Genomic DNA, 25542 nt, shown 5'->3' with positions numbered 1-25542 from the left:
CTCTTGCATGGTAGGCAATCGCGCTGACCATCACACCACGAGGCTACGTGACATAATAGAAACATTGTATAATGAATATATATTAAGACTGCTGAGAAATACTGAAGCTTTAACACTTAAAAGACTGTGGTAAATAATTCCTTTGCGCGCGGTGATGTAACATCGTTTTACCACAAGCAAAAGACAGAATATTCTTAAGTTCTGACGTTCGAAAAAAAAACATGGAGACATACTATTTAATAGTTCTTTTTCCATAATTTATAAAAATAAACATATAATTTAGCCCTGTTACAGCAAAATAAATTAAAAATCATAAATACGCCCCTTTTTTACCTGCGTGCGTCCTCCATCCCGGACAATAACTGTATGAATTTGTTTCGATCAAACACTGGCCACAGAAAAGCGTCTCTGTATTCCTTGTTATGAGTTCTTTCTTCGCGCTCTCTCTTATACAGATTTATCACTGCATTGGTGGACATTTATTCTTCGCGTAAGGATAAATATTTGTATCATTTGTTTTAAAATCCAGCATAGTTTTACAAATTTTACTTTCCAGATCCGGAGTAAAAATGTCTACCTAATCATTTTGAAAAAATAAGAAAGATATCGTATGTAAACTAGTGTGAGTTAAAAAAACGCTACGCTAGAACTTACTAACGATTTCATTGTACATATTGTACTGAGTAGGGAGTGAAGTACTACAATAATTACGACAATTTGCAGTAAGTAAATCGGGTGTGGTAATTTCCATATCCAGAAATTACGATTGTCGTAGGCCGGGCAATGAGTATGAATCACAAGAAAATTGCTCACGATATAGTGAGGCTTTGTCACTATGGTATAAAACATACGATAAATACTTCTTACTAAGAAGTGACAACGGATTGAGGTAGCTAATTATCAAAGACGTGCCTTCTATTTGACTATTTTAACCGCAGCCAATATTTTCATTAATATTTCAAATTCAACATAAATAAATGTGGAAATAGGGAAATATCACATTTTTGTAAACTTTTTAAAAGTTATAAGGGGCTATGAAATACAAGTAAAAAAAAATTTTTTTTTACTACTTATTAGTATCTTTTTTAAATTTATAATTTTGAATTCTAGCGAAAACGGTTATAGCATTGGCCACGCCCCAATCCGTCACGATTCGTGTAAATTTCAAGCTTTTTTTGTGACCGTTTTAATTTAAATGGAATATCGTCACGAATCTTGATGTCACAATTATCAAAGCTAAACATGTCGCGTTTTTCTAGGGACATATTTTTTCAATAATTTATTTTTTAAAGTTATTTATGAAAACAATTTTCAACAAAATCGATATTGATTTTGAAAATACAATTGATTTTTACATTTCAGTTTTCCGTTACATTGATATTTCTCTATTGCATACATTAATTGAGAAATTAAAAATCTATTAATATAATCCCTATTGTTGCATTGTTACTTAAAACGTAGTATTACAACATGCAGATAATTTTCAGGCATTTAATAAAAATACAATAATTTACTGTATTAAAAAGTTCTATGCGACAAACACGAGTCGCAGTATGTTATATTACCAAATCTAATACTAATTATTATATTCACACACCTATTCAGACCACATAAACTTGGCAATTAGTTTAGTAGCTTTATTCATATCTTTCGTTGTTCAATATCAAAATTAAAATGAAATAATTGAAAGTAGAATAATTTATTCGGTAATTTAGCCATTTTGTGTTTGCTTCCCGTAATACATATTTTTTTATAATAACTTTTATTAAAATATAAATAAAAAATAAAAAATGCTTTGTGCAGTTTTACTTATTTTACTTATTATGTTTATAATTTATATTTAAAAACTAGTTATAACATAAATATAGTGAAAATCAACAATTGACAAAAAATAACATAAATTAAATTTATTTCAGAAGTTTTAAAGAAACTTTCACTTTGCTCTGTTTCAATCCACTGCAACCTATGGAAAAGCTGGCTGGGGGGGTTGTGCGGCATCCATTTTAAAGCCTCTCATAATTTCACAGAAATTATTATTGAGAATAATATTCCGGCGCCCTCTAACATACCCGTCATAACAGTTATTTCAATACATGAAGATGCTGGAAACGAGACAACTGTACCTAAAATAAGCACTTACACACTTCTGGTCGAACAATAATGAGAAGTTTTAGCAAAATGTCCGTACAAGGTTTTCCCAGAGCACGAATTATGTCATACCCATAATCCGTACGATTTTTGCTCAGAGAAATCTTTCATTTATCGCACCGAGAGTGTTCAATATTTTGGGAGAGCGTATTAAGCTCTAGGACAAAAAATATTATTAAGAAAGGAGGTAAGGACTGGATATTCCTTAGTGGGAGGGATTAGAGTAGGAAACTCCTTCATGATTTTACGAATGTTTGAGTTTACTGTTTACCATATTGATGTGCCATATATATGTTTTTTTTAAATTATTTTTTATGTTTCTGATCCTATATAAGTGGTGATATACTCGTGTGTTTGTGTCAACTAATTGCTCATCCCATCTCAACACAGGACTTTTAGTCCCATGGAGTTGGGACTTATGTCTCAAATAATGTACAGTAAGCTTATTTATGTAAATAAATAAATTTTACAATTCTTATAAAATATTTCCCTTTCATTTGTATTTCGTTTATTCAGAGTAGTATATCACTTACGCAATAATTTAAAAAACGTAATTGAAATATAAGAGTGACTAAATATTATGATAAATCATTATTGTTATTTGTTTGAATCACATTAAGTCGTGAAAAACAAAACCGAAAAAAAAACACAAAAAAAATTTTAAGCGGAAAAATTCCCTGCAAAGTAGCAGAATCTCTCCACGGCTATTCTAATATCTTCCAAAAGATATAAAACACACCGCTAAGCTGAGGGACAGTTGAAAATATGTGTACCAGTTTTCGTTTCTGCATAAATTATCTTGTCTTTTAGTTTCTCCGTTTTCCAATTTCCAACCTGTAGAAGCTGTGCTGCATCGTTTTTTACGTCATCTTTCCACCTCAGCCTTGGAGATCTAAATCTTATTTTATCCTCTGGATATCCAGTCATGATCCTCATCGGTACTCGTGAATTTGGAATTCTTTGTGCATGCCTATCTTAAATCAACCTGCAAGACTTTCTACACGTTACCAGCCAAAAAGCTTTAAGCTATCAGATTTTTTACAGTTAGTTCCGCAATTGATACGAGTGCAAATTTTCATGCAATGACAGTTTGTTACCTCTGGGATTCAGGGCGATGAACAATAATGATACAATGTGGTTAAAATGGAATAGCCGAAACATTACACCGTCCGATAAATAATTCGATCCGAGCCATTATAGAGTATCGACACTAGAAACTTGAAACCAAAAACCCACGTAATATTTTTTGCGGAAACAAAAACTGGCGATTGATATACCAAAAAAAGTGTAGGTGAGATTCTATCAACATTATTTTATCTACGGATCAGAGATTGTTTGAAATTACATCTTGTAGCATTTCGATTTGAACTTTAGGTAATGTCTTGTAGTCTGTTATTAGAGGCGTTGAAATAAAACGCACAAGCGGTCTGATTAAATCGAGTTATTGGACTGCATTCGAAGAGCTGGGATAAGAATGGTAATTGAATTGGCATCACGGCAAAAGCAGCGAGAGAAGCAGCAAAACATAATTGAAACGGTGATTCGGCAGAATAGCTTCTGACGAAATTCAAATACAAATAACGAATTTATAGATTTTCAAAAGTAGTCCAAAAAGAAGGAGCGTTGAATCTTACACAACAAAACGGTGAGAAATATGATTGAAATTGTTAAGAATAATAATTACATGTTGTCTTTCAATTCGTTAAAGGAGAAATGTTACAAGTATGAACTGTTGAAATTCGTTTTTTTCGCCATGTAGTGTGTAAATATCACATCGAGATCATTGCAAATCCAGGCCCAGGCAGCATATTCGTAAATATCCGACGCGTTTTCCATTCGGACTGCTTCGGTATCACTCGGAAATACGTCTCCAGCTCGGGATGTTTCGGAATCATTCGGGCGCTCGTTATTGATAGGCACTGTTCAATTTCGTAACGCCACAAAGTCGCCCCTGAATAGCGCCTGCTAACGTCACTCATCATAAACATTCTCGTTGTCATTGAAGTATGACTACGCTATAAATGTTTAATAAAAGGATTTGCGTAGTTTTAAATATTGATGGGGTGGATAACGCGTTAGGTATCTCCATCCGACATGTCTGCTATTTACAAAGCCACTTCGGGTGGATTCTTAAACATCTTTAACATACTAAAAAACGAAATATTACATTAATTTTAAAGGTTTTTTCAAATGAAATTCGAGTAAACTATATCGATAATCAATTTAACGTAAATCCGAAGGGTCTGGTGTAGATTCTGTTTATTTGGTATGGTTTCTAAAATATCCCAATATCAGATACATATCCTGAATTCGTCCGAAGTATCGTATTAATGCAGTGGATATTAGCTTGATTGTGATATGAAAACTATTTTCTCCTCCATTGGTCGTGCTAAGTTCCGCATTCCTGCTCCATATCCCAAGTTCTAGCTGATGCATCACTGAGTAGTATTTGCTCGCATCTATTTTCAAAAGCGAAAGCGTAAATAAATCCACATGAATCACTCACGCTGGAATCGGGCACGAAATGATCATCACAATTTTAGGTGCAGAGAGCAATGCTTAATGTTTACCCTGTGCTAGAAGATGACGGAGGAATTTTTATTTTTGTTGACTATTCTTACCCCTTTACATGTTTATCCTAAAATGCACCTAACGACGCATTAAGAGCTTTGCATTGCTACACTGATGAAGATATGATGATCAGTCGCTTCGCTACCGTCAACTTAAATGGACTAATCATATTGAAAAAAATGTTAACGAATTGAGATATGTGACCTATATTTTCAAACGTGTAACATGTGCTTATTAAAATGCATGTCGTGTTGGTTTATATTTTTGTGCAACAACTATGGTGAAGGTGTATAGTGGGTTTTGCATGTTGGTTTGCATGTCGGTTTAATTGGTGTCCTGAAGAAGAAACGGGTACGTCTCGAAACCGGTAGGCATAGAAAAGTCGGTAAGTGCTTATATACTAATATTTAATAACATTTATTTAAATAAAAGTTCATATACATATAACATGTCTATTGTTATAAAATGAAATTATTCAATAGTCACCGGTAGAGCAAATTTAAAAAAAAAATATTTAGTGAGACAGATAGATATTAAATATTTATAATATTTGTTTATAAGCAGCTTTTTTCGTAAAGCGAAAATTGCTAAACATAATATTCTCGGATAAGTTTGCGGTTAGAGGGCGCGGCGGTTGATAAGCTATAAGCCCCACCCAGGGCTAATTATGCGGTCAGAGGTTCAAAGCAATAAAATGAAACCAGATATTTTCAAAAACGAAGGTAATTTAAAGTGGCATAACTGTTACAAGGACAGCTAGGTTACGTTAATTTCACTGTCGCGGCAGGTCAAAAATAATAACACGAGACCATCAAATTTCATATCTTATGACAAATGGGATATAATCTTTTGGTTCTCCAAACTTATTTTTAACGTTTAGATTCATTAAAAAGCCCTTCAGGTACCCCAGCATCAAGTTATTTGAGGAATGTGTGATCTTAGATATAAGGCAATTATATATTTTTAGAATAATAATGTTTGTGAGAGCAAATTATTCTACCAAATCCGAAAAGGAACACTCCCAGACTACCGGAAGTCAAACTAGAGGATGGATCGTGGGGTCTATCACAAACTCTGAATTCGGGCAAAGAAATTTCAGGTTTCTGGGCCCCAAAATATTTAATATGTTACCCGAACATTGTGAAACCATGACCCGGATTTAATTTTTAAAAAATGTAAAAAATTGGTTACTGGGTTTAGCTCTACTAGGTCGAGAAAAATCGGAAAATTTACTCAAAATACATTCTTGAATAATAAATGGTATAAATTAATATTGTTTAACTGTATGGTAAATCAACTAGTAGAAAGTAATGTTATTGTTTATTTTTGCATCAAAATGTCTGCCTTAAAACAGATTGTACCTAGTTAAGCAGACTAGACATGATCCAGAGAAATCTATTACCAAAGTGTGTATGTAGTATTTAAAGTAATTGTTATTTTGTTAATAAACTATGATTATAATAATTATTATTCTTTTAATAAAAAATTCTTAAGAATTAAAATATTTATTTTAAAAGTACAAAACAATTATTTATGGTGTCAAAAATAAGTTGTGACAGAATACACGAAGTGGCAGTAGAGGGCGCAGAGGTCAGTTACCCGGAACTACAAATCCAACGACAATCTATTTAGCGAACAAAAGAAACATACAAATCATTTATCCGGGTGTGCATTAACGTTTCTGATAAAGGCTGTCTAAGAGCAATTTATATTAAAGTGTGCAAAACTTAGGTATTATGAATCGGACTTTAGCCAAGAGGTCGTAACCAATGTCAATGTCACGGCACCGCGTCATTTTCTTTACCTTTTTCCGTCACCATGTTGGCTATGTCGGCAGTTTGGCCAACCGAAGCGTGGAAAGGCCGTGCTTATTTTTATTTATGGCTGTCGTGTGAGTGACGAATGCAGACAACTAATTAGTGTGGCTAATTCAGCGATGCCCCGAAAGTAGCGAAGCCTAGCTAAGATCCCAGGAAATAGCAGAAAACTAAAATATCTGGGTCAACAACATTCATAATGAATTAACTATCTTGACAATGTATCGTGATGTCATGCACGCAGCTATTGCGAACAAAAGTTAAGTGATTTATTTTGTATTTCAAACCAAAATTAACGATCGATTCTTTTAAAACCAACAGTCAAAAAACCTAATAATAAAAAAATATCAATTTTTTTTTATACTACTAGGCATAATGTAGCATTCAAATTGTTGAAAACAAACGTTTCTGAAATCGAAGTTTCTCTCAACGAAGTTCGGCAAAAGGTCTCTGGAAAATATTGGCCATTCCAAATTTAATAAACTGTCCGATGAGCTAAAACACGAAAAGTCGAATAGCAAATCCAAAAGTGTCGCAATTAAAAAAAAATACTTGAATCTTTTTGATAGTGATATTTATTTATGTAATTTATTTAGATGGTGTCAAGTACTGTGTTTTATGTTTCTTATATTATGTTCTTACTATTTTGGATGTACTAACTATGAATGATATTATGTCTTGTGACAACAATGTTTTCTTTTTATGTACGGTCTCAAATGATTTTTTTTTATAACTCTTGGGAGTATAATATCTACGACATATTTTATTGATAAAAAAATAATTTAAAAAAATATTTTTAAAAATCGCTTTATTTGATATACCTCCAAAAAAATAGGTTCCATAATTTTGTTTTATAAATACGAATTATTGAAAAATGAAAAATGCTAAGTTAAATTTTTTTTTTAAGATGTGAGAGAAACAATGAATTGAGTCAAAAGTTATCAAACTGCATTGTCTAGAGAAGGGCCGACGAACGCGTGTTAGCAAAATATTGTGACATGGAGCATGGTGTAAGACGATAACTAAAAACTGGCAAACGAATACTACGATTTAGAGCAAATGAAATAAATTGAGCCAAAACAAAATAGTAAGAAAAACGAGTTGTGACGAGATATTAAAATAATCAGATTTTTTTTTATTAAAACAAAAAATATATTAGAACAATCGGTAATACTTAATTCCACGTCTAACGAAGACGAATTAAGAAACGTGTGAATTTTTGAGGATTTTTTTTATTCATTGCTTCGCTCTATTAGCACTGATGATGATGACCAATGAGGGGCTACCCGTAAAAATAAAAACATCTTTATTTAATTAGAAACACGCAAAAAATACGTGCGAAATTTATAATTTGGTTAAATCCAGAATCAACCTCGTTTCTTGGAGTTTTTGTTTAAATTAAAAAGATAGGAAGATATACAGAAATACGAAAACGTGTCACCGTTAATCCTCGTACGGAAACCACATAAGCGTAATACGATTTAACTTTAGGGATAAATAAAGGCACAGGAAATTTTAGGTAATATGTATTATTGACTGTTATTGAATAATATTTGGGTTTGTTCAAATGTACAAACAATTGGAGAAACTTAAAATATTGTTGATTAAATCAACCGGTCAAAGAATTATCATAATTGAAAAATATTTTCCAGCGTTGCGTTGCCTAGTATGTAGGTGAAATCATTAAGGTTTCAGCTCGTCCACTTTACAAAAATCAATAGCTGAAAGAATTGAAGAAATAAAGACGTTTAAACACATGGAATGTTACACAGTGTGTAAAGTGGCCACTTGTGGCTGTCGAAGTAGTTCGTTTTTCCATTGATCTTTATGCGCTCCTTCAAGTATTTCTTGAAGTTGGCGACGCCGACGTCGAAAATGCTATTTTCGGCTGGGTGTATGCAGTTGATGGAGAGCTTGAGGGTGATCTTCTTTTTCTGATCCTTTCACGGATTTCGCCATATTTAACTGGCTAGTGAAAAACTGCGACTTCCTACAGCACCATTGTGGCTAAGCAGCACGTCATAAAATTCAAAATACCAGCCAATGACAGGTCATAAGCCCTGTGAATTTTTTGACTTCCATATTCGCTTCTGTTAAATGTTTTTAATCTCTGTTGTAATATGATAAAAGTGTGTTAGCATATTTGTCGGCCCATGGTGCAGTGGTCAGCGCATTAGCTTACGATTCCCGACACGGTTTTAACATGACATTAATTTAAAAATGTGCTTTTGCACTAGGAATCTTTCATAGTCCCTGGACTGGCATCTGAAGCGTAAGACTGATCATCTTATATTTATGTAACAAAAAAAAAGATCAAGATATTCTGCGATTGGTGTACCAATGCAGTGCCCTATGCATTAGGTGCGGAAAGGGAATGATGATGTGTTAGTATATTAAAAATAAAACTACTCAGTTCACACTGGATTCATGTTATCACGCGATCATTAATTAATTCTTGAATTAGAGGCAGAAATAGAACAAATGTAGAATAAATAACCAAACCTCTTATAAACGATTCTGTATCATAGTACGTGTGAAAAATGTTTAGTAATATGATTGAATGAGATAAATAGTACAATAATTGTTACCTAAGCGTTTCATAAAAGCGCAATACAATTTAGAATTGAAAATAATCACGAACTCGTTAACAATGGAAGTATTAGTCGTAACCATTGAGGTATACAACTAAAGTAAACATGAGCGTTCAAAATATGGTCCTTCAACCTGCGGCCGATTGGCATATGTTTGATAGAACGGACTTTAGTCTGTTGCGAGCAGACCCCGGCTACTTTTGAACTTTTGTCTCCTCGCAATTACTAAAATGCCTATAATTTAACGCTAAGATACTCCACAAATCGATCTGGAAAAGATAGAAAAAGCGATGGTATAACCTTTCACCGGTAAGTAATGTTTTTATCTTACTCAATACTTATTTAAAATAGCTATTTTAGTGTTAAAAACGTTTTATTATGTTACTAGAATTTATTAGTCGTAAGCTATATCCTGTATCTGTCCTGCTCAGTTAGTGGGGCGTATAGTGAAACGACAAACAAAGGTGACGCGTATGCGGAAGGGAGCGACATACTGAATAGAACTTACCGTAGACCGATGTAAACAGTCCGTGCTTTTTACTGTACTACTTGTTTTACTTGTCAAAGTCGACGTGATATGACGTGACGATACTTGCTCCCTCTTTTGTATGGAATGTTATCTCTATATGTAATATCTCAATGGTCGTAACAACCATTTAATGAAAAAATATTATTGTGAATGCTGGATCACAAAATATTTTTAATGAGAGGACATAAACACAAAAATAAACAAATAATCAACAAATGCAAAAGAAGTGAATAAATTGATAAATGCGCAACTGATGGGTTGATTTTTTTTTTTTTATTAAAAGAAATATTTTCGTTCTTATAATTTGCCCAAATATTTCAATTTTGGTGGCCATTTTTAACGAGTTGTAATTAATTCAATATTAGAAAATGGAAATCAAGTTGGGGTAGAGTGGTGTTCGGACCTCGGACCTCTGATCCGTGAGTCCGCAACACTGGCCACGGAACCACAACCCGATTCTAAATTGCTTTTACCAGAATTACATTGAATAGAGTCTTCGAAAGAGCTGGAGGAAATATTACGCAAAAGCAATGTTTCAGGAGAGTCCAATGAAGACAAGATGCAAAGAGGCAAAATGATAAAGCATATTGACCGTCAGGAAAACAAAAGAGTTAAGATGATGAACCCTTTAAATTATGACATGGTAAAAAACATGTCACATAAATAATAAGAATCTCACATACGCTTAATACAAAAATTGTTCTGTTCGAAAACTCCAAACTTCGAAATCGACGAGAAAATAATAAAAAAATGACATTAAAAAGAGAGTATGTAAAAATGCTGATAAAGAAACTCACCTCAGTATCGATCCTCGAGAGACAAGATTCCAAGTGACACTGCCATTCGAGAGCGCGAAGGTATAGGTGATGCCAACGTCTCTCTAGTCCACCAGCTACAGCTTCAGCAGGACCCAAGCGGCAAAGACGGACCACGGAACTCACAATGCGACCATGCCAAGTCACCTCGCGTTGCAATACCTGCATAAAATAAATTAAAAAATATAATATTTGGACTCCTGCGTCAGGAACCACTACAGACTTTCAAAATAAAGCTGCAACAATTCTGTTTCTACGATGAAAAATATTGTTTTGCTTGACCGCAATCGAAATAAACCTTTTTGACTTAATTTTATCGAAATTGTTGGGAAATTAAAAGACAATTAGAAAACTTGTATGCGGTTGTAAATTCTGTAGATTTAGAGTAATGATTATTCAAACTTATGAGCATATCATCGCTTCAGTTCGTTTTTGTCCAGCAGACCAATTTTGACGAAATTGAGTTAGGTACACAGAAGTTTTAAGAAAGCCTTTATAAAATTAAAATTGAAAAAATATTTGTTAAAAACTGATGAAGGGTTTTTTAAAAGAATTTGTCTTAAGTTGTGGTCATTATTTATGCCCATTTTTAAAAAAACTTTAAAGCTTTATTTATTGTGTATGCAGACAATTGGTAGCATTCCTTATTAAATTTGGTAATGTATCCAAAATAAAACAAGTTTATTGGATTATAATTCTACTTTATTTTTATAAAATATACAAAGGGTATATTGCTTATGTTCCCAATCAATTAAATTAAAATTAAATAATATTATAAAATCTGAATGTATTTTTACATTAGTTGACATTGAATATAAATCTTAGTTATTTATTTATTATGAATAACTTATATAGCGCCATTTTCGTAATAAAATACCTCAAGGGCGCTTTACATGGTGATTCTATTGTTAAGTTAATTTAATTGAAGCTTTTAAATTTGTAATTTAATTAAAATAATTTATTTTGTTGTCACGTGCTACGGATTTATTCAAATGATTATGTAATTAAACCTGTATAAAACAACAATGTAGAGTTTCAACAATATTTTTCAAAATAAACCTGTATAAATGAAATTAATATTTACATATATATTATATTCATTTTAAAGTCATACCTTACAAATATTTTTAAATAATGGAAGGTTTTCCTCAATATAACCAAAATATTCCTCTAAAATATACTCAGTATACCCTAATTGATTTTTAATTACTCTACTTATTTTGGCTTGTATAGGAATCGACAAACATAAAACAGCAATTATTTTTAGTATATAAGGAAACATTGGAAATATTTAAGTTAGTTTGTTTGAAAATGTCCTAACGAGACGAAACGCGTCACAATATACCCTCTTGCATATTTTATAAAAATAAAGTAGAATTATAATCCAATAAACTTGTTTTATTTTGGATACATTACCAAATTTAAAGCTTTATTTCTGCAGATTTGTGTTTTAGTGTGTTGGACAAAAACGAACAGAAGAAACAATATATTAGGTGCTATTAATACTTAAACTTTATTCTAAAAAACAGACCAAATGTATCTAAACCATTGATTTAAGGATTTGATATTTTATTATGGCTGTAGCCATCATAAAGTGTGGATATTAGAAAGCACCGGGAAGTACTGTTACAGAAAATAAACAACGTATTTAAATTTACCATACGTAGGATTTTCCTAGCGCAATTTGCTTCGCCGTGTTTTAATGAAGTTCGCCAGTTTTGACCTAGAGAAACCTGCAGTAAAATACAATCCATTTCAAGATCCAGCGAACTCATTAATAACAGAGAACTCCCATCTCAGCTAATGTAGGAAATGTGAGGCAAGAAAGCGATTTAGTGCAAGAACAGTAATTAGTATTAAGGCATTCGCACGTTACGAGGAACTACAGTAATTTGTAAATTTTACACTGTATCTCCTGTAGTGTAGAGCAATAAAATTTAAACGGAGATAATTTACTGAAACAATTAACAAATGGCTAGTTGAAATACTATATAAACTTACATTGATAGACGAGTAACAATAAGTTAGAAAAGATATGCAAAAACACACAACAACAGATAAGAACAATATACAAGTGGTGAGTATCTCGTGTTTTTCAGAGAATAAAGAAAAGAAATACAAATCTGAATCAAACATGGCGTAGCAAAAAAAACGTATAAGAAAATGTAATCAACATCAAAGAGCGTTTCCGGGAGGGTTATGGATATATTTATACTGAGACAAATACGAGTGTGACAAAATGACAAATTAAAAATGATAAGTTACATATATCACTGTATGTGTTGTGCTGTGAGTGCATTAAAATGCAGCTACAAGAACTAAAGATATGCCGGGGATTAAGAGGAAGTGTCGAGTCAAAATATGAAAGAAGGGAATTATTAAAGAAGAATAGACGATTATATACATGTGGACAGCAATATCTAATAGGTTTCCCGGAATGCTGAAACGTTGGGAAAGCTAATAAAAAATAATATTTATATTCTCATCTTACGTTAGTACCATCACATGGTGTAATCTCACCGAAAGTTTAGAAAGAGAGGTACTAAAATGATAAGCTCTAATGTGGCATTCTATATTTTAAAAGTTGGTAGCTGTGTATTGTGAGCTTCACGCTTTATGCATTTACAAACGTGATATCAATAAAGATTTTACTGAAAAATTTCCTCGCGAATGTATGTAATGATAACTAAACGACACCTTGGTCCCGATTACAAAGGGAAGTCAACTGAGTTATCTTCAAATCTTTATTTATTTATAATATATACGGCCTAAGCCAATTACAACAGTTACATGAAGAAACATAAATGCAAGAAACTGAACAAAAAGAACATAAAACTATTATGTTCTTTTTGTTCAGCAAAGACAAACAAGGGCAAAACAATAATTGTATACAATATATTTAAAAAAACGAAAGACTTAAAACTTTGAGCTAAACCATGTCTATCCAACTTCATCTCACACTGTTTAGACGCGAAGAGATCTACGAAATGCCGGAAGATCTATCCCAAAAAATTCCAAGTCGTGTGATGAATTGACTAATCTACACAAATAAAGTAAAATAGAATTTTTCGTAAGAAAATATGTAAATGTGTACAAAAATTTCATATATCTTCTTAAGTAACCTGTATTTGAAGAGGTTTCAAAAAAAATAATTTTATGAATACTGAATTTTTCATACGAAAAACTGGCTTTTACTTGGTAGATAATTTAAGATAACTGTCATAAATACGTACGATCGATAGATATAAAGTGAGGTATAACAAATTTCTATATTATATCTTGATAAGGATTAAAACCAATTAAGTTGGCTAACGTATATTCAATAAAAAATAATAATTACAGCATAAAACCTCTCTACAAGAGAGTGCTGATTAGCGATAGAGTCTCCTGGAGACCTCCAGTGTTGTCCACATGCTCCACTTAGTAGCGGATGTGGAAAATGAAGAAAGATTACAAGTTACCAGTAAATTGATAAATAAATAATAATGAATTGTAAACAAAATATATGAACACGGCGAAATTATTGTAGGTTCACCGAAAATTGGACAATGTAAATACTAAATCTTCATTATTATTCAAACGCTGAAAGACATTATAATTATCTTGCTCTCGTCCACCGGAAATGAATACACGAGATCTACAGAGGATGAGGTCGGTGCAGAGAAGAGACTAACAAGAATTGAAGGAATTCGGTACAGAAATAGCAGCAACTCGCCAAGGTTGGTATCGGGATTGGGCTGAGATATAATTTGGTATCGCGGACTGAGAAGGCACCAGAGAGCGTGTGGAGAAACCCAACATGCATACCGACCAAAGTGCTTAATTGCAAGAATTTAAGGTTTAAATTTAATATGTACAAAGGTGAAACATGAAATTTCCATCCGAGCCGCTCTAAATCAGTACAAAAATTTTAAACGGGTTACAAAGTGAAACTGATATGCGGATGTCTGTATTCGTAATAAAAATGTTGCCTTTAATGAAATTTTCAGAAGTGATAAATATGTTATTTTGGAATTATAATTGAACATAATTTATCTATTTTTCTCTTCTATCTTATTAACATAACATTTCAATTGAAATCTTATAGTAACCAAAAAAGGAAAGTATTAATTAATATATAGCGACAGCCAATAAAAATTCATGTCGCCATACAAGTCATAAGTAATTTGTTAAGTTGAAGATTATTATGAGTGATTTATTGGTAGTAAGGTAGCTCGTTAAGCTTTGCATGCTCTCTTGGAATTAATTCTTATTTAACAGATTATCTTAGTATTATAGTTAGATTATTAAGTCGAGATTAGCGCCCTCCGTGGTATCGTGGCTAAAACGCTTGACCTACGCACGGAAGGTCCCGGGTTCGATTTAGATGTGAACGCAAAAAATGAATGTGATTTTTTCAAGCCTCGATGGTCTGTGGTGTTATACATTTATTTATTTTATTTAAACGCTTTATATACATATACATATTGCCTTAAGGCAATTTCTTCCTACCTACCCAAAACCGTTCAATTTGAGAAAATCAGTGGTATATGAACATATTGTCGGTACATTAATAATTTCATCATAGAACAAAATATTGATGAAAATAAATATTTTTAAGAAATAAAAATTCATTAAATATCTACACTATACTATGAAGAGAGGGAGATGTAAAAATGGAAGGAAATTAGGAGGAGAAAGAAAAAACTAAAATATTCAGGAAGTGACATTACATACGTGATTTGAATGTCAATAAAGAAGACATTGGTGGATGGATTATCTCATAATCGAGCAGCTCCTACTGTAAAAGAGGAGGCAAAAAAAATAGAGTGGTGAATGGGTATTGAAAGGGTTCTCTCGTCACTAAAACGAAGAGTGAGTTAGCCCATGCCGTGATAGAGGTTGGAAGAGCTCTCTCAGATAAACAGGCGAAGTATGATTGTGTAAAACATTGTGAAGAAGTGATTAGGTAAATTGTATCACAAAACATTGAGTGGTGTAAAAATTACAAAATACAAAGTTTACCTTTTCGGATCCAATGTAAAATATGAAAAATTGTAAAAATTATTTGAATACATTTTGAATGTTGATCTCGCCGAAAATCAGAAGTGGGACCTCATAAACAGTAGCGGTGGATAAATGTGCTTACCACGATTACTAAAAAAAATTATTATTTATATTTATACGTTAATCATTACTATTTGTCTTGTTGAACTCGGTTGAATAATGTTTGGGAGCAAAATCTCTTAACGTTAACGGTGATGGTTGGCGGGCCGTAAATCTCTTCGACACCCAGAAAGTCGGAGGAATTAAACCAGGAGACAATTACAAAAAGGAGAATGTCAAACGCGTAAACATCGTAGGACGGGGAACAGAAATAAACGTGGGTTTCAGATGTGTCGCTTCGGGAGAAACTAAACAGTCTGTCACGCACATGTTTGCCGAGTTCAAGACACTCCCGCGGGACGCGAGAAGCTGCAAGCCGAGTTGGAGCAATGAGTCATCTTACTCTTACTTCCCCGGTAAGCTAATCTTAGCGACATGGGTCGATAGGAGCAGGAATGGATTGAGATTTAAACCCAGGGCCAAGAACCCAATAAGCCGCTAAAAAAATAAGCGCAGATACGCAATTTTTAAGAAAAACAAAAGCCGGGATCGTTTATTATGGAACGTGACACAAGTGAAGTAAAAAAATTAGCAGTTCACAATGCAGCACTGGTGCCGACCTTGGTGTAAAGGAGCGAAGTATGGACTTGGAAAAACGGGGATGAAAGTAGGCAGAATGCTGTTGAAATACGGTCTCTCCGGCGAATGTGTGGTAAAACTATGCACGATACATGCACAAATGTCGAGATCCGTACATTGCATAAGGCTGAGATAAGCGGTCTTGAAACCATGCATATTGTTGATAAATCCACCTGGTCTAAAAAAGAAAAAAAAAGAAAAAAATTCAGGCGTTGCCTAGTGGGTGAAATAATTTAATCAGATAAATCTCCCCACATCAATGAAGCTTCACTCTTTATATTCACAAACGTCAACAGATGGAAGAATCGAAAGAATATAGATGTTCAAATGTAGGTAGTATGGTGAATGTTACACAGTGTGTAAAGTGGTCACATAAACCAGCCAATGACAGGTCATACGCCCCTTAGATGCCTAGAATTCTATATCTTTTCTCTAAAATGTTCTCCATCTCTATTAAAATATCGTCGCTTTAGTTCGTTTGTCCAACAGACCATTTTAAACGAAATTGAGTTAAGTGCACAGGAGTTCTGAGAAAGTCTTATATTTTAATAAAAAAATATTTTAAAAAATGGTTTTAAGGTTTTTTTTATCGAATTTCATTATTTATGCCTATTTCGTAAAAAAAAACTTTAAAGCTCTGTTTCTGCAGATTTGTGTTTTGGTCTGTTGGATAAAAACTAACTGAAATTAAAGATATTAAACAAATTGCATTTGAAAATCTGAGTGGTAGTTTGATATACTAGTGAACGTTTAATTATGACGTATTATTTTTACAAAATTATTGTGGCAACATAGACCTTAATTTTGGTGGTATGTGTACTCGTACGAACCACTTTGTTCTGGGCGTCCTATAAAAGGTTAATTAGAAACTAGTTTTCATGAAATAAATTATCAAGATGCACTGCACCATTAGGTTAGGAATACGGGTAAGAAATCAAGAAAAATGTAAAAAATACGATATTGAATATTGAGTATTTTAAAGCTTTCCTTATTCCCAAAAAAATATTTGGCCCACGCCGTAATTCGGCTCTAGGTGGTAGGAAATACATTTCTATTCAGAAGATCAACAAAAAACGTGTTTGACATGTGTGGGGGTTACTAGTTACTGCTTTACCCTATCATGAAAGGAATATAAAGTTTGGTGTTAACTCCGAACTTAAGATATGTCACTTTCGATCAATGGTCTTAATTTGGACCATCCTGCGTATAAAAAATACTTTAACTAAAATAATAAACAATATTTACTAATTTTTTCGAATTCTAAAATATTTTTATTTATTATATATTTTTTTGAATTTTACAATAGGTATGTACATAAGTTAGAAATGTAAAAAAAAGCTATTACATAAACACAAAAAAAATCCCTCAAATGCATGCCCTGTGTGTGGGTATACATTTTATTTAAAATTTAAATAAAGGATACTGGAAGAATACGATGCACATCAAAAATAAAAAATAAAAAAATGAGTGCTTTTATATTAGGAACACATTTTTTTGACAATAAAAATGAGATAGTTATAATAAAATTATATGGTATTTATTGAAAAAATTAGCTATTTAAATCTGCTTTTTTGAACCATAATTTCAGCACAAATTTACAATAAAATTTAAACAATGTTTGAGTATGTCCAAATGCTCGCAGACTAGCTGGATAAAGGTTTCACGTCTCCACGTGATAAAGGTTTCAGCTCTTTTACTTCACAAAAGTAAACAGATGGAAAAGTTGAGGAAATGTGGATGTTCAAACATGGGCAGAATGGTGAATGTTACACAGTAAGTAAAGTGGCCACTTAAACCAGCCAATGACAGGTCATAAGCCCTGTAAATACCTAGACTTCCATATTCCCTTCTCAAAAATGTTTTCCCACTCTGTTGAAATCAATTTAAATAAAATTAAAATTTGAAATTTAGTATCTCTTTCGTTTTGCACTACAATAGGTCGGGAGGCCCAACTGAAGTGGTGAATTATAGAAAACCCAGGCTTGAAAAAACTCCCATTTATTTTTTTGTGTTCTCACCAAGAATCGAACCCGGAACCTTCTGTGCGCGGGCTAAACGTCTTAACCACTACACCACGGAAGCCGCCAAGTTATGATAAACATATTTCAATAACAAAAACTCTCAATTTGTGTACTAAGCTCTTTCTTGTACCATTTTTAATACAATTACAAGTTTAAAACAGTTATTTTTTTATACTTACGCACCCACACACACGCACCCTCTCCCTCATTCGTTCCCACACGCACATGTATCCTCTCCCTCATTCATTCACGCATACACACATTCACATACACATGAATACAAATGTCACACAAATACAATTACGAAACTTCTTTTCTTATATATTATGTCGGCCTCTTAATGGCGGCCTCCGTGGTGTAGTGGTTAAGACGCTTGACTCACAGACGGAAGGTTCCGGGTTCGATTCCCAGTGAGAACACAAAAATTAAATGTGATTTTTCCCAAGCCTGGGTGTTCTGTGATGTAATTCACCACTGTAATATATTTAATATATTTTGTTTGCACCACAACAGGCCAGGAGGCCCAATTACAATTGGGCCTCCTGGCCTGTTGTGGTGTAAAAATAAAATAAAATAAAAATATTATGTGTCATTATATTTACAGTGGATTTTTTTAATTGGCTTTAGCATTGTTAATATTTTTCTATTTATTTTGTTTATGTAATAGCTGTAAAAATCCCAAATAAAATAAAATAAAATAAAATAAAATAAAATAAAATAAAATAAAATAAAATAAAATAAAATAAAATAAAATAAAATAAAATAAAATAAAATAAAATAAAATAAAATAAAATAAAATAAAATAAAATAAAATAAAATAAAATAAAATAAAATAAAATAAAATAAAATAAAATAAAATAAAATAAAATAAATTTGAGAAAGTATCAGTAATGATGAGCATGTTACGGCGTGGGCGAATTTAATTTTGGCAAGGCGCGGCAGTGACCACAAACCACAAGTCACCAAGGACAAAATTAAACCAATTGGATGGTTTCATCCTAGAGGTACAATAATAGCCGAGCTGTATGAATGGACAATTTAAATACATCACGACAAAGGTGCTTAAAAAACTGAATAGAATTGTACTGTAATACGAATTGTTGAAAATCTTTTCAGAGTTTGGGTAATGATGAAGGGATTCCATAAGTAATTATTATACAATATGCGAAAATACCACTTAATGACTTTGTAAGTAATGAAAAGATATCCAAATTTGGTCAAAAAATCATAATAATTATTTTAAGCAACAAAAGTGAAAGCGTAAAATACTTAGAGAAGAAATTAACTAGCTACTGGAAATAACAATAAATCAAATCTGTCTAAATCTCTTTACGCCTCTATATTGTGGTGTTCATCAGGTGGTGTTACGTACTACTATGCACGATAAACAAGGTTCAAGTTACTTCTAGGTCATCGTAAAAACAAGCATAACATAGTTAGAATACTTATTACTACGCTTCGCCGGATTACATAAAACGTGGAGCAAACTTGCGAATAATTTATGAAAAATTAATTTGTGTAAATCGAGTAAACGCAGGTAGACTTGTCGAACGACAAACAATATTTACTAATGATAATTTTTGGCACAGTATATACATGGGTTATAAGATTAGAATACACATGACATGGTACTAAACCGAATACCTTCCAAAAAGAAAACAAATAAAAATAGTAATGGCCACTATACGAGGTATAAGAAATTATTACATATTTTTAGCATCGGTTTGACCGAGAACATAATTTTCCATTTTATGATGACATTAAAAAAAAGTAACATCTTTTTTATTCGTGATGGCAGCTGCTAGTTGGATATTGATTGCGAATGATTGGATGAAATTGAACGTATTCGATGTATGATACGATTTTTAAAAAAATACAACATTCAAACGCTCGGACATTTAAACGCAGTTTCTTTTTTTCATCTTGCGAAATGCCAGTGACATTTTTGCATTGTTACAATATTTTTCTCCTCGTTTTACTTTCACATTTTCCAATGAACATAATATGTACGCAATCCCCAAAATTCGGTATCACCCGTTTCTGGACAGCGCTTGTTAAGCGGAACCAATCCGATCGAAAGATATTCTGTAGAGAAATTGACAAGGATCAAATTAATTCCGTAGAGGAGATTGTAATCATATGAAACCCATAACATTGATCTTAGACCCGCATAAGATAAATGACACACTATAGTACACTTACAGGTGAGTACTAAAAGACGCATGCACGCCTCTGTCGTGAGAAATCTACGTGCTTGATGGAAGTTACATCATAATTGATAAATTACAATGCATACATAATGATCTCATTCATGACAAAAACTGCCACTTTCGTTAGTACCAACTTTTGCGCCGGGTTTGATTACTTATGCAATTGGCGCAGACTTTGATGAAAAAATCAATTTGATTTAATCATGATTGATGTATGAATGATTTCTTAAAGCTTGGCTGCAAATGACATTACAATAAATACATCTAAGACTAAATATATGCTTGCGAGAAAGTAAAAAAATAAACTCTGTACAACAGACAATTGACGTTGGGTCACACCACATAGACAATGTCAATTCCTTTAAATATTTAGGTACTGAAATGACTAATGATAACAATTATAGTACCGAGATTAGAGCACGGCTATCCGCAGCAAACATATGTTATTATGACTTGATTAAACATCTGGGATCCAAATTGATCACTAGAAAAACTAAGACCATTATTTACAAAACTCTCCTCAGATCGGTCATAACATATGGTGCCGAATGCTGGGTTATGACCAAAAGAGATGAAAATATGGTATTAATATTCGAAAGAAAAATATTAAGGAAGATATTTGGTGCTATCAACCAAAATGGAGTGTGGAGGAGACGGTTTAATTATGAATTAGAGGCACTGTATGGCGAACCCAGCATTGCACAATTCATTAAAATAGGAAGATTACAATGGTCGGGCCATGTGCGCAGAATGAATGATAATCGTACCCCAAAAAAGATTCTTTATACCACTCCGGAAGGCAGACGAAGCAGAGGCAGACCAAAATTAAGATGGCTGGATAATGTGAAAAGTGACATTAGAGCGATTGGCCTGACGAACTGGAGAAGAGCCGCGGGGTGCAGGGACGAATAAAGACAAATTCTGGAGGAGGCCAGGGCCCACAGCGGGCTGTAGCGCCACTGATGATGATGATGATGATGATGATGATGATGATGATGATGATGATGATGATGATGATGATGATGATGATGATGATGATGATGATGATGATGATGATGATGATGATGTATGAATAGGTTTTACCTTTTTACAAGTCAGGTGAATAGAACAGTTTTGCCATTCTTTTATTGATTCTGATCTCGAAGCGACAATGTACGAAGTATAAAGTGAATATTTAAAGAGAATTGACGTTCACGATTTTATCAATACTAAATTTGTGATCAGATCGCACATATTATCTGTCATTCAAATATCTGAAAGCTGATGGATATTCCATTTCAGTTTCAGCTGTCTCGAATTAAAAAGAAAATATTACTTGTTTACAATATCACGTTGCATGTTGGCGAATTAGTTTACTGTCTAAATATGAAAGTACGGAAATTATCCATGGCTGAAACCACCTAGTTATGTTTAATTAAAATATAACTAAAGGGATGTCTATTAAATTATACTGACTAAGCATTTTCATCAGTTGTTATTTGGTACATATGATGTCTTTCAAGTTTTCACAAACGACCACTAAATACGACATTAGTTTTTTTGCAAGGTTTGGCATTTGTAATTGCTTAAACTGTAACAGCTCAAAAATCGGCCGAGTACCTAGTTCGTTTATATTTAGTAGTGAGGGTTTAAAAGGATCAATTTTGTGAAAAGATTTCAACATCAAGGTTTTCGTTGGATGATTTCTTAAGGTTTTAGTAAAAGCCTAACTCGGCAACGATGCCTAGAATAGCTTCGTTTAACTTTTGGAAATAAAACACCGTAAGAAAATACTGCCCAGCTATTAGATCAGCATTAGTTGCAAAAGTTACTAAAGCTTAGTTGCAATAAGTCGATTTAAGACACACACTTAATTAAATAAAAAAGATAGCGACTGAATGAGTTTCTTAATAAATAAATTATTATAATATAATACAATAGATTGCCCAAATATTATTTGTAGAAGCAATGGATTTTAAACACCATTAAGATTTTATCAAGGTGATGTATAAAAATTTTAACAGACACGAAGTTCATTTTTTTTCTTTTTTGGGTGATCCCGTGTGTGTTAGATTTGTTCCGACGTTTCGGCTACTATTGCAGGAGCCATCTTCAGGGTAAACTGACTAATGGCTCGAAATGGTAGCCGAAACGTCGGAACAAATCCAACACACACGGTATTACCCAAAAAAAAAAAAATTGATAACAGTGACTGTGAAAACCTTCGCACCTAGACACGAAGTTATTAATTAATTAATAAACATTCGGATTTAGGTGACATATTTTTATTGAAATTTCCAGCTTATAAACAATTACTTGTAAAACATTTTAGTGTGGAATCAATATTTTAATTATGTTCTTTCTAAGTACCTAAGCATTGAAAAAACTTTAGATACTCCACTGTAAATACTTATGTATGTATGTAATGTAAAAGGTACTTGTACCGTTAATTCTTGAAAAAAAAATAAAAAAATAGTAGGTATAAGATAAAAAAAGGAACTATGTTTTTTTTTTTTAATCTCCACTGATAAGCCATTTAAATTGGGTTGGTGAGAATGGGAAGTTGTGAATAATATATCTGAAATATTTTTAAATAGTGGAGTCTCACATAATAAGCTAAATAGAATATTTCAACAGATATAATAATATGTAAATGATAACAAGTAGGTGATTGTAATTCTATCTCTTTAGAAAACGTTGACTTATCTGACAAATAAAATACATTTGTCGTAATAAATTTATTCATTAGATGTCATTATCCCTTGGCAGTCGGCATTCAATAAGGAAAAATTTACTCTGAATTACATTTTCTATAGTGGGAGTATGTATATGAATGTAGGACGTACATGCTTTCTTCAATAAAATCAGAAAGCTATTAATTCAAAGTTATGCATTCAAAAAGCAACATTATACAATCGTAAAATGGAATCGAAAGGATTACCCGAATAATGCATTGTATTTTGTATTTCAAATAAATTATGTATACCATATAATATCTACACAGGTCGCAGTGACGCCAAGAGCTTATATAGTACTGACCCCTATCTTTCAGAATTAGAATTAGAACCAAACCCACCTAGGAAGATATTTGACATTAAATTAAAAATATTAAATGAAATAACTTGAAAATTCTACGTTATCATTTCACTTTTGAATGATTAAAACTGAACAGTGCCAATATATATAGGTGCATTTAATGGTGAAAAACAATAATAATAAAATTAAAACTAATTTTTAAAATGCAGGCAAATTATTCAAAATTCTTATAATTTGGATTTTCTTAGAAAACTTGAGTTATTTAAATTATTTCAACAAATAAGAGACCATTTATCAAACCTGAAAGACGAGAACTCCCTGGTGACTGAAGCAGTTTATAACCTGAGTTGCCAAGAATGTGATAAAGTGTACATTGGACAAACAGGGCACACAGTATGCGCTTAGTAGCTGCAAGACGTGTTGTAATCTTACTCCTTTTTACTATTCATATTATGTTTTATTTTTTTTAGTATCATTAATACACTAAATTTATTTGTCAATTTTTAAAATGTGTAAATGGGGGCTAAATTTCTAACTGTCTATGCGCTCTGTAGCTGCAAGACGTCCTGTAATCTAGCTCCTATCTGTTATAATTTTTTATTGATCTTAATTGAAAACGAGGAACTAGAATCCCAACCGTCCATGCGCTCTGTAGCTGCAAGACGTACTGGGATATTTATTAATTGTACAGCGCCCTTGAGGTGATTTTCACAAAAATGGCGCTATATAAATTATCCAACTATATATATATATATATATATATATATACACAGTAAAGAATTGACGAACATAAAAAAGCGAGTAAACTTGGGCACCCTGAAAAATCTGCAATAGCAGAATACTTTATAGACACATGACACGATTTTGCCTTCGAACCAAAGATTTTGAAATAAAAAACAATTGAAACACATGACACCCAAATAACTTGAACAAACACGACCGACGGGCGGAAATTAAACTCAACATGGTTTTCGGCACTACACTACAAAAATGACACGGAATGTGCCCACTGCCGACTGCGACACGGTGCGAATCGGTAGTATATAAACACATATTTTTCTACAAAACATACAGATTACCCTGAAGATGGCTCTTGCAATGGTAGCCAAAACGTCGAAACGAATACAAATTATATATTTATTTAACTTACACGGGATTACCCAAAAAAGATATTGGTATTTTAACACGTTTTAAATTTAAAAAAAAGTAAAGCTCCCTTTTATCACCGTTGTGTTCTACTTTTGTATGTGTAAAACAATTATTACGCTATAAATCAGCAAATAAGTAAGCAAAATTAATGTTTGACTTTCATACAAACCACTTTACTTGGCGGACGGGATGAATTATCGATTTTCCGGTAAATTCTCTGAAGTCTCTAATAGTTCGCCGTAGGTACATTTGAGTGTATTGAAATTTGAATACCAATAAAACCGCATAGCAATAGGTATAGAGCCAATTGCCTAGGGTTGCCGATTTTATCGTAGTAACATCACAAACCAAGCATAGGAATACAGAATCTAAAAATGCATACGTGGAAGTCTACTACACATAGGCAGAATGGTGAATGTTACAAATTGTATTAAGTGATAACGCAAACCAGCCAAAAACAGATTATAAGCCGTGAAAATATTTTATAATTACACTTGTAGATGGAAGGATCTAAGCTTTTCAAAACTAGAAGTGCTTCAAAATAAACTCAAGTGGTCTTAAAACGAAGAACGAAAGCGATAAAACCGGTCACTGGATATTCCAAATTTGTGGATTAAAGTATAACTCGTCTTTTATTTCTATAATAAATTACAATAAACTTCCATCAAGAATTTAAACTTACAAACTTAAATGTTTTTAAAACGAAGTTTTTAAATCAATAATTAGGTGTGAAATTACCTAGACTTTCATCTCCGTCAAAGAAATATACAGTATTTTTTAACTTTTTTATTTTTTAAAGCCGGGTTGTGGTCCCGTGGTAGTATTGTGGACTCACGGGCCAAAGGTCCGAGGTTCAAATCTCCCTCTACCACAACTCGATTTCCATTTTTCCAGCACAAGTTATTTACGACTTTCAGGAAATGGTCTTAAAATGTAAAAAACTCAAAGCATT

General features: G+C 32.7%; 1 protein-coding gene and 1 long non-coding RNA gene across 11 annotated transcripts in view; one reads left to right on the top strand and one right to left on the bottom strand.

Annotated features, from left to right (window-relative positions):
- The window catches only part of klar (klarsicht), a 732252-nt gene that overhangs the window by 133644 nt on the left and 573066 nt on the right, over positions 1–25542 (bottom strand). For all 10 annotated transcript variants that reach the window (XM_088237010.1, XM_088237009.1, XM_088237011.1 and 7 more), the window contains one exon: positions 10454–10633. In XM_088237010.1, coding sequence (XP_088093136.1) covers positions 10454–10633 — 180 coding nt within the window. The remainder of the gene's footprint in view (positions 1–10453; positions 10634–25542) is intronic.
- LOC148274505 (uncharacterized) overlaps positions 1–25542 on the top strand; it is a 152678-nt gene that overhangs the window by 116441 nt on the left and 10695 nt on the right. The gene's annotated exons all lie outside the window — the stretch shown is intronic.

The sequence above is a fragment of the Micrasema longulum genome, unplaced genomic scaffold (genome assembly GCF_059751315.1).
Source record: "Micrasema longulum isolate JH-2025_06_02 unplaced genomic scaffold, ASM5975131v1 h1tg001635l, whole genome shotgun sequence".
Classification (NCBI taxonomy): Eukaryota; Metazoa; Arthropoda; class Insecta; order Trichoptera; family Brachycentridae; genus Micrasema; species Micrasema longulum.
The sequence above is the reverse complement of the archived record's forward strand: the minus strand, read 5'-3'. Positions and strand labels throughout refer to the sequence as shown.